The 15,441-nt window shown below is 35.5% G+C and overlaps 1 protein-coding gene across 1 annotated transcript; it reads right to left on the reverse strand.

Annotated features, from left to right (window-relative positions):
• Nucleotides 1-1,061: 1,061 nt before the first annotated feature.
• LOC106460690 lies at nucleotides 1,062-14,996 on the reverse strand. Its single transcript, XM_013920422.2, has 4 exons — nucleotides 14,106-14,996; nucleotides 7,787-7,875; nucleotides 5,489-5,681; nucleotides 1,062-3,988 (listed from the first exon to the last, which is right to left on the reverse strand). Exons 1-4 carry the CDS (start codon nucleotides 14,851-14,853, stop codon nucleotides 3,726-3,728), a joined length of 1,293 nt encoding a protein of 430 aa, XP_013775876.1. The 5' UTR covers nucleotides 14,854-14,996; the 3' UTR covers nucleotides 1,062-3,725.
• Nucleotides 14,997-15,441: the final 445 nt, after the last annotated feature.

Raw genomic sequence — 15,441 nt, forward strand, 5'->3', positions numbered from 1 at the left:
GTTTTTAACAAGCCTAACGCCCTTGTTGACAGTTAAAGTTGATGTATTCTCTAGTTTAAAACAAACAAACCTAAGTTACCTGGTGATCTTGCATTAAAGCAATTCTTGCAATATATTAATGAGAGGTTCTGACTTGGAGCTATACTCTTTCTGACCTGAATGACTGTTTAATTTTAGCCATCTCACCCAGATTCTCTGCATACCAGTGCCCTACAATAACAACACAAGAAAAAGGAGGCCATTTTTTCCCCCCAACCAACTGGCTCATTACTGGATAGAAATAATGAGATGGTATGAAAATGTCTTTCATGACCACTCCAACATTGTTTGAGTGTACTAGGTTAGAATTTTGAATTATTTTGGCATGAGTCCCGCGAGTTAGGAAACGTGACGTACAAGCACAAGACGTGTCGAAACAGTTGGTATGGGTGGCTAGATAAATATATACGATCAGATTTTTGCAGTTACACGTGGACCCGGTTTTTAAAGTAAGTTTATCTTATTTTTTTATACACAGAAAAAATAATGTCATTAAAAAAACTGAATATTTGATACCGACAAACATCCGTTCTGCATTCTTCCATAAAGGTCTACAGCATATTTGCATATACATCAAGCGACTAATATACAGATGTGTATATATATATATATATACAACAAACTTCTATATCAACACATATAGAGAAGACGTAGGCATTAAGCCACTTAAAATAAATACTCCAGGAGCTAAAATAAGTCCAGACTGACAGAAAAGAATCATGCTTGAAAATATGAGTGCTGACATGATTGTGAAACAGTTTAAAAAGACAAAGAAAAATCGACCTTATAAACCAACGCTAACATACACAATGGACTATCCGTGCCATACCCACTAAGAGTATGTATCAAAACCCGGTTTTTACCGTTATAAGACTTCAGGCTTACCACTGAGCCACTGAGGAGTATTCTGATCAGTAGAAACTAGCATAAGTAAATCTACATGTCTAGGAAACACGTAATTAAAATCATGTTTTCAGTTTTCCATGTTTCTTTATTTTCCCAAACGAAATGCATACACTAATTCAGCACAACTTACAAATACACAAAATATTTACTTTGAGAGGATATATTAGATCAAGGATGCTTTAGATACTCTAACAAATGTATTATTGTTACAAGTAAAAAGAAAAAACTGACGAAGAGGTAGAAATAAAGACTAAGATTTCGTTATTTAAAAGCACATTGTTTAACACTCATGTTTTTCCTTAGAAATTTTTAATTTGAAGATCTACAAACAGTTAATAGTAAGTCCAAAAATTAACTGCATTATTATTAAACAACCAACAACAAATGAATATTAAGAAACTACAATACTTTACAAAAACACAAAACCACAGTCAAAACGCATATGTTCTAAGTACAATTAATGTTTCATGCTAAAAGTAGAGTCTTGAAATCATTACATACGTATAGATAAGGGATAGTTTACATTTTTTAATATCTGAACTTCTGCTACATGTAAGGGGGGGGGGGGGTTCTACATAAAGGAAACTATCGAAATAACCAGACAAACAGTGGATTACAATTAAGCCTCAGCTACGTCCCTGGCACATAAGGAGGGTTCATATTAAAATTACCACACGCTTGTTAAGCACGTGGTAATACCAACCACTTCACCATATGAGATTCGGTTGTTTTTCATCAACATTTTTATTTTCTGGTTTTTTATCTATATATTTCGAAATTAGAGAGGGAATGAGTCAAACTTAATCTTAAAGTATTTCGAAGTTCCAATAGTGGTGACAACCTCTTCTTCTTCTTCTCTTTGCTTTAGGGTTGATATTTTTTAGAATATGAGAGCAAGAGTTCTAGGTATTTGGATAGAGATGTGACAAACTTCACTAATGTTATTTGTTTTAGGGTTGATATTTTTTAGAATATGAGAGCAAGAGTTCTAGGTATTTGGATAGAGATGTGACAAACTTCACTAATGTTATTTGTTTTGGGGTTGATATTTTTTAGAATACGAGAGCAAGAGTTCTAGGTATTTGGATAGAGATGTGACAAACTTCACTAATGTTATTTGTTTTGGGGTTGATATTTTTTAGAATACGAGAGCAAGAGTTCTAGGTATTTGGATAGAGATGTGACAAACTTCACTAATGTTATTTGTTTTGGATTGATGAATCTGAATGATTTTTTAATATGAATTTTTCTCCCAACCACAGAGAGTGATGACAGTAGTGTGGTGGTGTGGACTTGTTTTAACTGTTTTGAATAGTCGTTAAGGAAGCCATGGCCCAATGGAAGTACTTAAGGAAGTAATGAGAAACACTGTACGTTTAGTTATTAGATGCACTTCCGCAGGTTCCCCTAAAGTGTTCTGTTTCAAGAGAAAATAATACCAAAATTAAGGTAACAAATATTTTTATTTCTTGCTTTTGAAGTTCATATATCATGCTGTGTTGTAGCCTACAGCCTGCGTAATTCTTCTCTTGATTCATGGCATGCCCACGTTTTCTGACGTCACGACAGTACAAATTGCAACGTTAAGCGTCCCTTATGTGACGTCATTTTAGTGTCTACTTACTGACTTACAGACAACACACTACTGTATAGTGGTGGAAGTTGTTAAAACAGGTGACCCCTACAGGCGGCCTTCGGTCCCTTTTCAGGGAAATTAGTAGTTAGAGCCATTAGAAATTCTCGATAATTTTTCCAGTCTCTAAAAGTCTGGTGAATAGCTTTGCCTGACAAATAGGGTTTTCCAGTGACTAGGTTAAAGAACATCCAGTTACGTCCAGTTCCGTGGTGACACTTTAATATACGGATAAAAATTGTGTCACAAGTTGTTGTGAAGAGGTAACTGAACCAGTTTCAATAAAGTTTAGTAGAGGAACTCGGCCCGAAGGTCGGGTTGAAATAGATCAAAAGAACAGTTCCGATTTAACAGCCATTTCAATGTTTCGAATGAGGGCTCAACTGAGCAAAGAGACGGTAGCAAAATATACGTGAAGCCGACACCAAACGAAAGTAACGTTTAATCCCGAGTGTAGCTCGGAGACCTTGATATAAGACGTACGATTCGTGTGGCACGGTTCAAAATAGGCATTATGGCACTAATTTTGAAACCCGGCAAAGGTAGGTACTTTTGCTATAATATATCAAACAACTGTTGACGATGCATCGTTTTCATACACGGCCACATCTGCAGATGTTACTGACTGAAATCAAATGATACGATACATTGACGCCTTAACACCTGCTAGACAGAAGTAAACATGAAACTTTACAGGTACATCTACCCGATATTTGTCGACTATTAATGTTATAAACTGACTAACTTTTCATTACAGTGACCTAATTACTGTGAAAATAAACATATTTGCTTATTGTAACAGTTAACATCAGAGAACATTTTGAAAGTCACTAGTAGGATTACGTCCGATAGTGTCATTAATGGTAAGAATACCTAATTGATAATTCAGTGTTTTCTAATGATTATAGTTTTATTTGAATGGTGAATTGGTTTACGACATTAACAAGTTCGCGTTCGTCTAACATACAAGTTTCATTAATGTATAGTTACTTTTAGGTTCTGTTTTTCTTAATATATTTTTGATCAGAAGTTCCTAATAAATCAATATACTGATATAACACGTAGACTAGATTTTTCCAGTCAGTTTCGTACGATAACGTACTTGTTCTCATCTCACAGATGAAGAAAACGTTTCAGTTATTCTATTTTAAAGATCATGTAGATTATCACATGATTTTGATTTAGCTGAAGATTTGTGTAAGATCCGTTTAATAAAACTTTTAACCTTTCCACACGAAATTTCAGATGAGCGACTTCTGGCTTTTTCCACACTGATCGATTCCTTTTGTTGCTGTATTTTCAGCCGAATCTGAGTAAGTAGGCCAACCAGAAGTTCATCCACGTGGTGGTTTATTCCCGCTGAAGTTTCTATAAACTTACAGTTACATGAGGTCGCTGCGGTTCGGCCCTCTGTAGGAGAAAGATATATCTATATCACTGAAAGTCAGGCAACATACTTATAGTACAATATAGGAGATAACTAGCATTATAGTACAAAATATATTATAATAAAATGATAAAGAATATTAATAATTAGTTAATTGGTTTTGCTTATACTATGTGAGAAAACTTTTCTTATTGGTTTTTTTTAAAGTTTTTCCTTTTACTTTGATATTGTTTTCGAAAATAAAAGTAAAGTTTAGAGAAATTCTACATTAATAAAAGAAAAGAATCGTAAAATTACGTGAGGAATGATAGACACTTCAAATTAAGTTGAAACTACCATAATAAACTAAAACCACGCTATATCGTTTTAATGTGTTTCGAAGCTGGTAATATTTGTTTGTTGGCCCGGCATGGCCAGATGACTAGGGGCGTTCGACTAGAAATATGAAGGGCGCGGGTTCGAATCCGCGTCCCACCAAACATGCTCGCCCTTTCAACCGTGAGGGGTTATAATGTTACGGTCAATCCCATTATTCGTTGGTAAAAAAGTAGCCCAAAAGTGTAGCTTTGCGCAAAGTTCAAAACAGTTTGTTTGTTATGTATTTTATTTGAAGCAATGACCATTGATTTTTGGAGATAATTACATAAATTCAAAACAATTCTACTTTACTTCAAACCTTTAAAAATCTTTAACAATAATATTAATTTATTTTAATTTCGATATTTTAAATGATTTTGAGGGTTTTTAATACTTATTTATCAGGTTTTTTTTATCGTCACAAAAGCCCCCTCAGCGGCTCAGTGATCACGCTGAGAGCTTATAACAATAAAAATTATTTTTGATACCCACAATGGGCAGAGTACGGATAACCCATTGTGTATCTTTGCCCTCGACAACAAACAAACAATCGCTTCAAAAAACACCATTGTACTATGAATATTTTTAAATTTCTATTTCAATTCCTGTTTCTCTCTCTCTCTCTCCTTGATATAGAATAAGAAAAACAATCAGTCGACATTAAAACATTTTTTAGTTGGCGGATTCCATAAAAAAAAAACACGAAAAAACGGTGGATTAGTACAATCTTAATGAAGAAATCAAGACGGATTCAAATTATTAATTAACTTAAAACCATTGAATGTAAGCGGAAATATGAAATTGATTATCAGATTTATATTGGAAATAATTAATAGGATTGAAATACAGGAAAAAGGGAACTTTTCATGTAACATCGTATTTTCCTATTTTAATTATTTTGCTTATGTTAAAAAACAAACAAAACTACCTATGTTTTTCAGAGACGGAAATATGAAACTGATTATTAGATTTATATTGGAAAACACCGAATAATTGATAGGATTGAAATACAGGAAAAAGGGAGCTTTTCATGTAACATCGTATTTTCCTATTTTTCATTATTTTGCTTATGATAAAAAAAAGAAAACTTCCTATGTTTTTCCGAGACGCCTCTTTGTTGTTTAAATAGACGTTTGTAATTACTAAAAAACCTAAAACCAACCTACCGTTACTTGTGACTTCCCTCAGCCTCACTAGGTCCGTCTTGTTTCCGACAAGGACAACAGCTTTATAGCCGTTACTGGGATTTTTATAAATCTGCTGGAGTAAGGACTTGGCTTGTTGAAAGCTGCGTTTGTTAGTCACAGAATATACCACAGCGAAAGCGTCGATATTATAAGTTGTCGAGAAAACTTGAGGCTGAAAAAAAAGGGGGAGGAGGATTTTAGGCTTAGAACGATTTGGCGTTCAATTTGTATCACCTCACAAAACAGGAAATGTGTTTTAATACAGAGAAGAGTTACAGAAACTCGACGTAGTAAATACTACTGAGCAGGCCCTTCAAGAGGGCGGGGAAGCTGGGGATATTTTCCCAGGCCCCCACTACCCATCAGAAGGTCCATGAGAGCGGCAAACATTAACTGCCCCTTCAATGCGTGTACGCGGCATAATTTCAAAAATTGCTGGGAGGGGCGTGTTCTTCCGCGGAGTTCCTAAGGGCTCTCACCGGTCCTACTATCAAGGGGACCTCACGCTTACGTAAAAAATATATAACGAGTATTAATAAACTTGAAGGCTCAAATCACATTTGTTCCGTATACATGGAACAAAGAGAAGTCGTTACATATACAGAATCTTACTTACAAATATTATTGTTACATCATAAATGGTGGAACTCAAAAACACTCTCTGTATTATAAGAAATAATCTAATAAACAAAAAAAAATATTTTATATATATCTGGAGTGTATAGGTCGTGCTTTTTCTAAACTTTTTATCAAAATTTGTAAATCCCTCCAGTATGCACTACAAATTTTGAAAGACAACAAAAAATCTAATTGTTATTATATTTAGATTATCCTATTAAATAATAAAAATGTTACATTCTATGTACCCTGATATTGTGTACTGTTTTGTACATGCTGAATCTCGAGGCTTTGACGTCTTTCTATATACAGAGTATTGCAAAAAATTACTATACAATTGGTACCAAAGAAAATATTATGCAGACAATTTAAATTAATTTAATTATTGTTTGTTTCAGAGTAAGACGTTATAAATTAAATTATGATCTAAATGAAACACCTGTACAGCCACTTGTACTGCACCCTGAGTATAACATTGCAGTAAATTAATAAGTATATTAACACTCTCTCTCTGCTTTAATAAAAATTAAAAAAAGTATTTTTGAAATTCTACACTCAAATTTCGTGAGGGCAGACAGACATCGAAAAGAGCAACTTAAGATTTTGTCGAGTTCTTATTATACAATTTTGCTCTTGCAGTTAGCTTGTATCCAGCAACTGGCATGATACTTGGGTCAGTATTCTTTTTTTTTTCTTTTTACTTTTCCTCGATTATCAAACTGTGTACTGCTCGTCTAAAAATAAAAATAAACTGTAGGCTGGGTATAGGCCTAATTCCTATGCTAATAACACTTAATGAAATACGGTATGATTCTAGAATTACACGTTTTTAATCCCTTAAATTGGCCTTAAGCTTATGAGAAACACGAAGGTTTCAAACATAATGTTTTTAGCCTGTGAGAAATCGAAAGGCTCAAACATAACATTTTTAGGCTGTGAGAAATCGAAAGGCTCAAACATGACGCTTCTAGCTACAAGAGATAAAAAGGCTTCAAGTTCAAGTATGATGCTTCTAGCTACAAGAGATAAAAAGGCTTCAAGTTCAAGTATGATGCTTCTAGCTACAAGAGATAAAAAGGCTTCAAGTTCAAGTATGATGCTTCTAGCTACAAGAGATAAAAAGGCTTCAAGTTCAAGTATGATGCTTCTAGCTATGAGAAATAAAAAGGCTTCAAGTTCAAGTATGATGCTTCTAGCTACAAGAGATAAAAAGGCTTCAAGTTCAAGTATGGTGCTTCTAGCTACAAGAGATAAAAAGGCTTCAAGTTCAAGTATGATGCTTCTAGCTATAAGAGATAAAAAAGCTTCAAGTATGATGCTTCTAGCTATGAGAGATAGAAAGGCTTCCAATATGATGCTTCTAGCTATGAGAGATAGAAAGGCTCAAACATGACACTTTTAGCTATGAGAGATAGAAAGGCTTCAAGTATGATGCTTCTAGCTATGATAAATAGAAAGGTTTCAAGTATGATGCTTGTAGCTATGAGAGATAGAAAGGCTTCAAATATGATACTTCTAGCTATGACAGATAGAAAGGCTTCAAATGTGATAGCTTCAAAATTTAATTTACATTTCTAAATATAAATTAGCATAAAGTTATTTAGTAATATAAATGAAAGATATGTTATCAATATATATAAATAAATGTTACCACCTTACCATATTGTCCGAAAACGAATGCTCGACAAAAATTAGTTCTGTCTCTTGACCATTGAGGATGATACTCACTGAATTCTCATTTTCTTCAGCTGTAATTGTAGAAACAGAAGTTAATTGTTATAGACCCTTTCCCTAAGTTTGTCTAAAACCCAGTCTTTAATCATCTCAGTTAAGTACAATTACAAGAACGTAAAATTTCGAAACCTAGATTTTATTCTAATGAAAGAAAAAAAAAAACAATTTATCCAATAATGATTTTAATTGAAACACATCGACATCGTATATTATTGTCCAGTTTTTATCCAAAAGGACATAATTTTTTCGACGTTTTAAAAACACAGAAATGCACAGATGTTTGAATCAGTAATAAATCAATTACTTAAAAAATAGATATATTGTTTATCAAAAGGGGTGGAAGGTTGTATCAAAGTGTAGTGTAGTATAAGTTGACTTAAATTACATCTGTACATTCCATACAAGTTTAAAATACACATAGTTTGACAAACTTCATCCCTTATCATCACACGAATTCTTAGAGGAAATTTGAATTGCTGATTGACAGTTAATTTTAATTACCAAATGTAAATCCTTCTATGGAGAAGATGTCAAAATAGCTTCATGTTAAATCTTAATTAATACCTGTTGTGCTAAATGTTTCTTGAAGTTGCTATCAGTCACTTGCCATATTTGAGAATTTTATAAGAATTAGTTTAACCACACTGAAATCGACCCGATAATCTGATAGCTTTATGTAATATTTTCTTTTTTGGTTTTGTCTACGTTTAACGGCTTTTGATTATTTGTTTAAATCTCTTTGGGTCTTTAATTATGGGTTGAGCTTGCTCCGACAGTATATGTATTTGTTTGTTCCAGAAGTTTTTACTATTTTTTCCCATAAGTTGTACGTTTGGCACTATATAAATAATTATTTTATGAAACTTAGTGCAGTGATTTTTCCATATTACAACATGTAAAGATATTATGTTACATTGATTGAGTTAAATGCTGCAATAGGCTTGAGTATCGTATAAATATACTTAACAACCCTGAATTTCGGTTTAATATTTGTAACTATATATATATCACATTCAGACCCATAGCGTTTGATTGCTTGAAAAACGATACTACCTACCAAAATGGTGTTTAATAACAGCTAGATGGTCAAGAATGGTTTGTTTCTCTAGAATTGTTGAACAAAACTACACAAAGGTTATCTGTGTATAAACATCCCTAATTTGGGTCTGATAAGCTAGCTAGTCAACCACATCCACTGCCAACTCTTGGACTACTCTTGTTTGGCTGAATAGCGCACTTGTGATCCCAAAGTGCAGAACGTGTTTTGGTGGTAATAGGCCTAAAACCATGAATCCGCGGATTCACAGTCTGACACACGAGGCACTTGGCCACGATCGGCCCAAGGACATTCTTCTGAAACAAAAACATTTAACGCAATCTAATGAATTCAAAATTACTTTCCATTAAACGAAAGTATGTAAAATACATACTTGTTAGAGATAAAACTAGAAATATTCTTATGGAATCGAGACAATATAGCTATTGAAATCTAATGTCATGTGAACTTCCACAAAATTCCACCAGATCTTATAAACAGCAGTACCCTGTTAACAGTAACACTGCTTGTCATGTAAGCCCTCATAGCACGGTACGGTGTCTGGCAACTAGTTTGTTTGTTTGTTTGTTTTAAATTATGCACAAAGCTACACAAGGGCTATCTGTGCTCTGCCCACCACGGGTATCGAAACCCGGTTTCTAGCGTTGTAAGTCCGCAGACATACCGCTGTGCCACTGGGGGGCGTCTAGCAACTAGAAAAAGACGTTATGAGAAGAAACAAGGTCCATGATGAGTATAACAACGACGAATATGTGATCTTATCAGTTTAGATCGAGAGAAACTACGTCTGATCGTTTAGTTACTTGGATGACAAATTACAGATTACTTACATATACAAATCGATTTCTAATTATAATAGGCAGCACTTCTCTTTTAAAAAAAATCAGCTAACACCATCACGGCGTATATTCTGAATTTATATTAATATTTCTATCAATAACTTTTATTATCCAAGTAGACGTCAACAGCTCGTGAAAACGTTTGAATCACGGTAACCGAAGTTTTTTTTAGTAAGGTAGATTAACAGTGCGCATTCAGTTGGAAACGATTCGCCTCCTTAATAAGTTAGAACGCTTCTCGTCTAATCCTGAGGTCGCGGGTTCGAATCTCCATTCTACAAAACATGTTCGCCCTTCAACCGTGGGGGCGTTATAATGCCACAGTTAATCCTACTTTTCGTTGGTCAAAGAGTTGCCCAAGAGTTAGCGGTGGGTGGTGATGACTAGCTGCCTTCCCTCTAGTCTTCCACTGCTAACTTAGGAACGGCCAGCGCAGATAGCCATCGTGTAGCTTTGCGCGAAATTCAAACCAAACTAATTCTGTGATAAAAAATTCAACAGAAGTCGGAAACTATGGGTCAGAACTTATAAGTATGTTCTACCTTAAAGGACATTACGGAAACTAGCCACAAAAACAATTTTAAAAAGTCTTTGAAACTAATTGAGCCTTATTGACTTTTTGATGAAATACCTTTCTAGGTCACGTGATGAATTTGCTATTAGATGACTGTGTTTCAATCTGCAGTAGGTAAAGGGCGTTTCTCTGAAAAGCTCGTGCAGTAAGTGACCTCTACAGGATATGAAATAATGTAACATTCTCAAGTGTTGGTGGGGAAATGTAAATAAAAGTTGAATATGAAAAGGCAACATATATTAGGTTTCACTGACTTTATAGGAAACCACATAAAACTGGCGAATTGCCTCGAAGATAGTGTTTTCTCCAATTACCGTGTTTCCAAGAGTATGAATATATTTCAGTGTTATAAATATCAACAAACAGAAACTTTTCAATTCAAAGAAGACACGTCTTGTCATTCAAAAAAAAGGTAAAGTTCACTTGTTATTTATTTTTGTTTGATTCAATACAATGCTTCAAATTTATTGACATCTTATATTTTATCATTTCCATAGAATCAATCCCCGTCCCACCAAACATGCTCGCCGTGAGGGCGTTATAATGTGACTGTCAATCCCACTATTCGTTGGTAAAAAGAGTACTCCAAGAGTTGGCGGTGGGTGGTGATGACTAGCTTCCTTCCCTCTAGTCTTACACTGCTAAATTATGAACATTTGATATATATTTTCAATATATTCCGCGCTACCTGGCATGTAATAAAAATATCATAACTTATGTTAATTTTGTTTGTAGTTAAACACAAAGCTACACAATGGGCTATCTGTGCTCTGCCCACCACGTGTATCGAAACCCGGTTTCTAGCAGTGTAAGTCCGCAGGCATGCCACTGTGGGAAAACTTATGTTAATTAGTACAAAGTAATAATTGTATATGTGACATAGCTACAAATATAAGATGGTACAAACTAATTCGTCTTAGCTTGGGTTTAATACACAAATACTGAGTGATGAGTAACACTGAATTATTAGAGCGATGTTGATAACCCATTACGCTGTGAAAGTAAAGTCCGTACTGTGGTGTAAGTTGGAATGAGATTAACACTCTCAAAAGACTAATAATGAACTTGTTTCTCATCCATTCGGTGAAAAGTTGAAATAATCTAAACACAAAGCCACCAAAATCTTCAATTTTTGGCTTATAGCTGTGTCTTACATTCAGAACAGGCTGTGGGAAGCAAAGTAGTTATATCTCGTTCGTGTTGGACACGAATCAAGATTCATTTCATGTTTCCATTGTTATAATAAGAAAATCTGTGCCATAAAAACATGCGAGACTGTCGCTAAGTTCATAAGGCGTTGAGCTTATTTAGAAAGCAGAGAAATGTAATATAGTATCTTTTTGGCAAGCATTTTTCTCGTGTTCAGCGTGTCTTTATACGATAAATATTACCGTACAAAGGAGATGGACAAAAAATAGAAACACCTGCTTAAATATGTGCCCATTCTTTCCTAGTTATCTCATTAACTTGTTATTCCAGTGACATCTTGGACAGGTGATCCCAATTAATAGGTGATTTAGTGGTCCATATTGTAAAATTCTTGGCTTTCCAAGAGGAGCAAATATATCAAAAGGTATTACATGTCGATCACCCATATAGGTCTTATCAGGTAAATATAGCAACGTGGAAGATCGTCACGAGTGAACGAGACTATCATGTTGTATGTTAAATTGTGTCCTCGAGGATGGAACCCAATTCCTTAGCATACCTTTCAGAAACTTACAGATGATCTACTCTAAAGAACTGAAGGAGTTCTAACAGCTAAAGGTGGAACCACACCTTATCAAGCTACTGTCAATTGGATGACTTTAAAATTTTGTCCAACGTGTGATGCTGTCCGTCTTATGATAGTCAGCGTTGCCTGCCAACGTACCATGTTTATTGTCTTGTTTGTTTTGAATTTCGCGCAAAGCTACACGAGAGCTATCTGCGCTAGCCGTCCATAATTTAGCAGTGAAAGACTAAACGGAAGGTAGCTAGTCATCCCCATCCACCGCTAATTCTTGAGCTACTCTTTTACCAACGAATAGTGGGATTGACCGTTACATTATAACGCCACCACGGCTGAAAAGGCGAGCATTTTTGGTGGGAGGGGGATTCGAATCCGCGACCTGCAGATTGTGAATTGAGTGCCCTAACCATGTTTATTTTTACTCATTAGATCATTACTGTAAATACATCTTAGTCTTCCAGTATGTGAATTAATTATAGTAGTTTTGCTATATTTATTCGATTATTCTAACATTCGTTTGTTTTTCGGCTCAGCGGGAAGGTTGAGGACATGTAATGCTAAAAATCGGGTTTCGATACCAGCGGTGGCCAGAACATAAATAGTACATTGTGTGTCTTAGTACTTCATAAGAAACAAAAGCATTCATTTTTTAAAATAAACTAATTAGTTGATTTAGCTAACTTTTTTATCCTATTCTTTAAAGAAATATACACCAAGTGTGTAGATTCAATCTATTTTAATACCAGCTTTAAGGCCTAGAAATTATGATTAATAGCTTACTAAAACATTTGCATTCCATAATCAGTTTTGAAAAATTAAATGTTTTGGGGTACTTATTGTTTTTCTTGCGTGGTTAAAGTCTTGTATGTGGATGTCCTAATTTCCTCAGAATAAACCATAAATTAGCTTTCGATAAAATATTATCCATTCAGTTACATATTAATGCAAATAGCGTATTAAAAAGATCAGAGCATTTTGTTACGTAGTAGGTGGGCACCCATTTGAGCAGTGGCATATTTAACGTCGGTGCAATCGTGGCAACGCATCGACAGACCCCTCATATTGCGGGACCCCCAAAGTAATGTAAAACAACTTTCTATACCTATAGCTGATCAGTACGGACGGGCCCCCTAATAAAATTACATCGAGTAGTTTGAAGTGTTAAAATATTTGATTGCCCAAGTCCACTTGAGTTGGTGTCGAGGCCCATGCCTAGTACAACTACTGGGCACCCAACCGAGTGGCTGGACAACTGCCAATTACAATCACAAAATTTTAAAGTAATATTTCGGGTAAGCATTTATGACGTATTGTGTATACATTCATGGTTAACAACATCCTATGGATGACCTCCCCTATACGGCTTTGGCATGTACAGAGATGTATATTTTGAAATTTCCTAAAAAAAAGGTGCCTTGTAAAAGATACGGAACAGAAACACCCATGTAATTTTGATTATCGACAGGTCTCTCCTAAATAAACATCAGGGAACACGTGTTGTTAAGACGTTCAAGACTGATCATTTCAAGGAAAGATTAGTTAAAATTAGAACGTTCAGTAGCTGTAAAAATAGCTTCCATCTTGCTGTTCTAAAATGAACCAAAATAGGCTGATATAAAAAACAAACAAATTCAAAAGAAAAAATAGCTCTCCGTCGTAACAGAGTTACCCGACAGAAACGTGTTTTGGAATGCATGCACTGTATTGTAAGATAACATCGTTTCTGACCAAGCAAAGTGTCGTAAGCTGAATTTGAAGCATTGTTTCTGATCAAGCGAAATGTCGTAAGCTGAATTGGAAGCATTGTTTCTGATCAAGCGAAGTGTCTAAGCTGTATTGGAAGCACTGTTTCTGACCAAGCGAAGTGTTGTAACCTCGGTATAATAAATTATTTTGTTACTTACTTTTGGAGTGTCGTAATCTCGGTATTATAAATTATTTTGTTATTTACTTTTGGAGTGTCGTACGTTCGGTATTATAAATTATTTTGTTACTTACTTTTGGAGTTTCGTAAGGTCAGTGTTGTAAACTTTGTTTCTTACCTAACGAAGTGTCGTAAGCACAGATGTACTCTGATGTAGAGAACTGGGAAGTGAGTGAAGATTTCCCTACATCTGGACTACCAATGATCAACACTCGGTGGAGTACACTCTCTGTTACAATGACAGGAGGAACATCCTGAGTTTTAGGGACCGGCAACATATCTGCTACCGAGTTTGATTTTGTGGTATTGTTATGCGGAGGTTGAGATCCTATTGGGAGGATATTGCGGGTAATTCGTGACTTGGAACGAAAGGAATCTCCTCTATTTATGACTCCTTTGGAGGTCACACAGAAGTTCCTGAGCCGCTGGAAGTCGCCAACTTCAGTGGGCAATAATAGTAGAGAGTGGTCAGAGGAGGACCGGGTGTTAAGGTTAAAATCCAGTTGGGGGGTCATGTCTACTGGGATGCTAGCTACTCTCTGCCGGAAACGGTTGCTAGGTTCTAAACATCGGAGTCTTCTAGTTGTTTTCATTGACTGGGACCGACCAACTGTGTTATTTCTTTTTACTCTACCCTGGGTGGGACTCCTTGGTTGGAGGCTGGAGGCTCGTGGCATAATGAAGTTTGTCCCTGGACTAACGCTGTGTGATCCCCTACGAATAGAATGATCTAAGTCTTCATTTTGGTCTAGCTTCAGAAGATCAGGGGCGCTTCGGAGATATGAGGCACACAGTCCATGACCCAGCAGGTCCGCTCTAGATATGGAGGGGCTGAGCTCACCCTCTGAAGTTTCCTCTAAGGTCATGATTACAGACGGCTTTCTCAGGTCTACCTAATAAATAAGATTAACGGTACAAAAGCCACGGTTGATTTTAAATTAGAAATTATGGTGTTTCTGAAATACGTTTACCCGTTTAAATGCGCAGTTAATGTTTTCCTTCTTTCTAACCCCACGTGCACGTGTTGATGCTGGCACTGCGTATCTCACGACCTCGAGACACTGGGTGGCTTTATTCGTTTGTAACAGTCCCCACGTGACCTTACGTCACAACTGCGCAACTGAAAAACAGTGCAATCATACTGAGAGCTGCTGAACTGCAAACCCTAAAATGTCTAAGTCAGAAAAGTGATTACACACATTTCCTAAATTCTGAACTAAAAGGCGTCGTCGTTGCTTATATGTTTGTCAAACGTTGACATTTAAAAGGAAAAAAAAAGAGCTTGTCACGAAAAATGATCAAAAGAATTGAGGCACACACATTCCTCTCCCATACACACACAAAAATGAGTTGTTGATTTATCTTTTTGCACGAAGAAAGCAACTGTAATTTTGCTAGTACATTTTAATACCTCAGGTATTTATATAAAAGTGATCTAACAGCCTAATTTTTGT

Source organism: Limulus polyphemus, unplaced genomic scaffold (genome assembly GCF_000517525.1).
Source record: "Limulus polyphemus unplaced genomic scaffold, Limulus_polyphemus-2.1.2 Scaffold816, whole genome shotgun sequence".
Lineage (NCBI taxonomy): Eukaryota > Metazoa > Arthropoda > Merostomata > Xiphosura > Limulidae > Limulus > Limulus polyphemus.

Excerpts from the sequence above, each read along its gene's own strand:
- LOC106460690 (XM_013920422.2), bottom strand. The coding sequence starts at position 14,853 with ATGACCTTAGAGGAAACTTCAGAGGGTGAGCTCAGCCCCTCCATATCT. Across the intron at positions 5,682-7,786 it reads ATTCGTTTTCGGACAATATG|CCTCAAGTTTTCTCGACAAC; the intron begins GTAAGGTGGTAA and ends CTTTTTTTTCAG. Across the intron at positions 3,989-5,488 it reads GAGGGAAGTCACAAGTAACG|AGGGCCGAACCGCAGCGACC; the intron begins GTAGGTTGGTTT and ends TTTCTCCTACAG.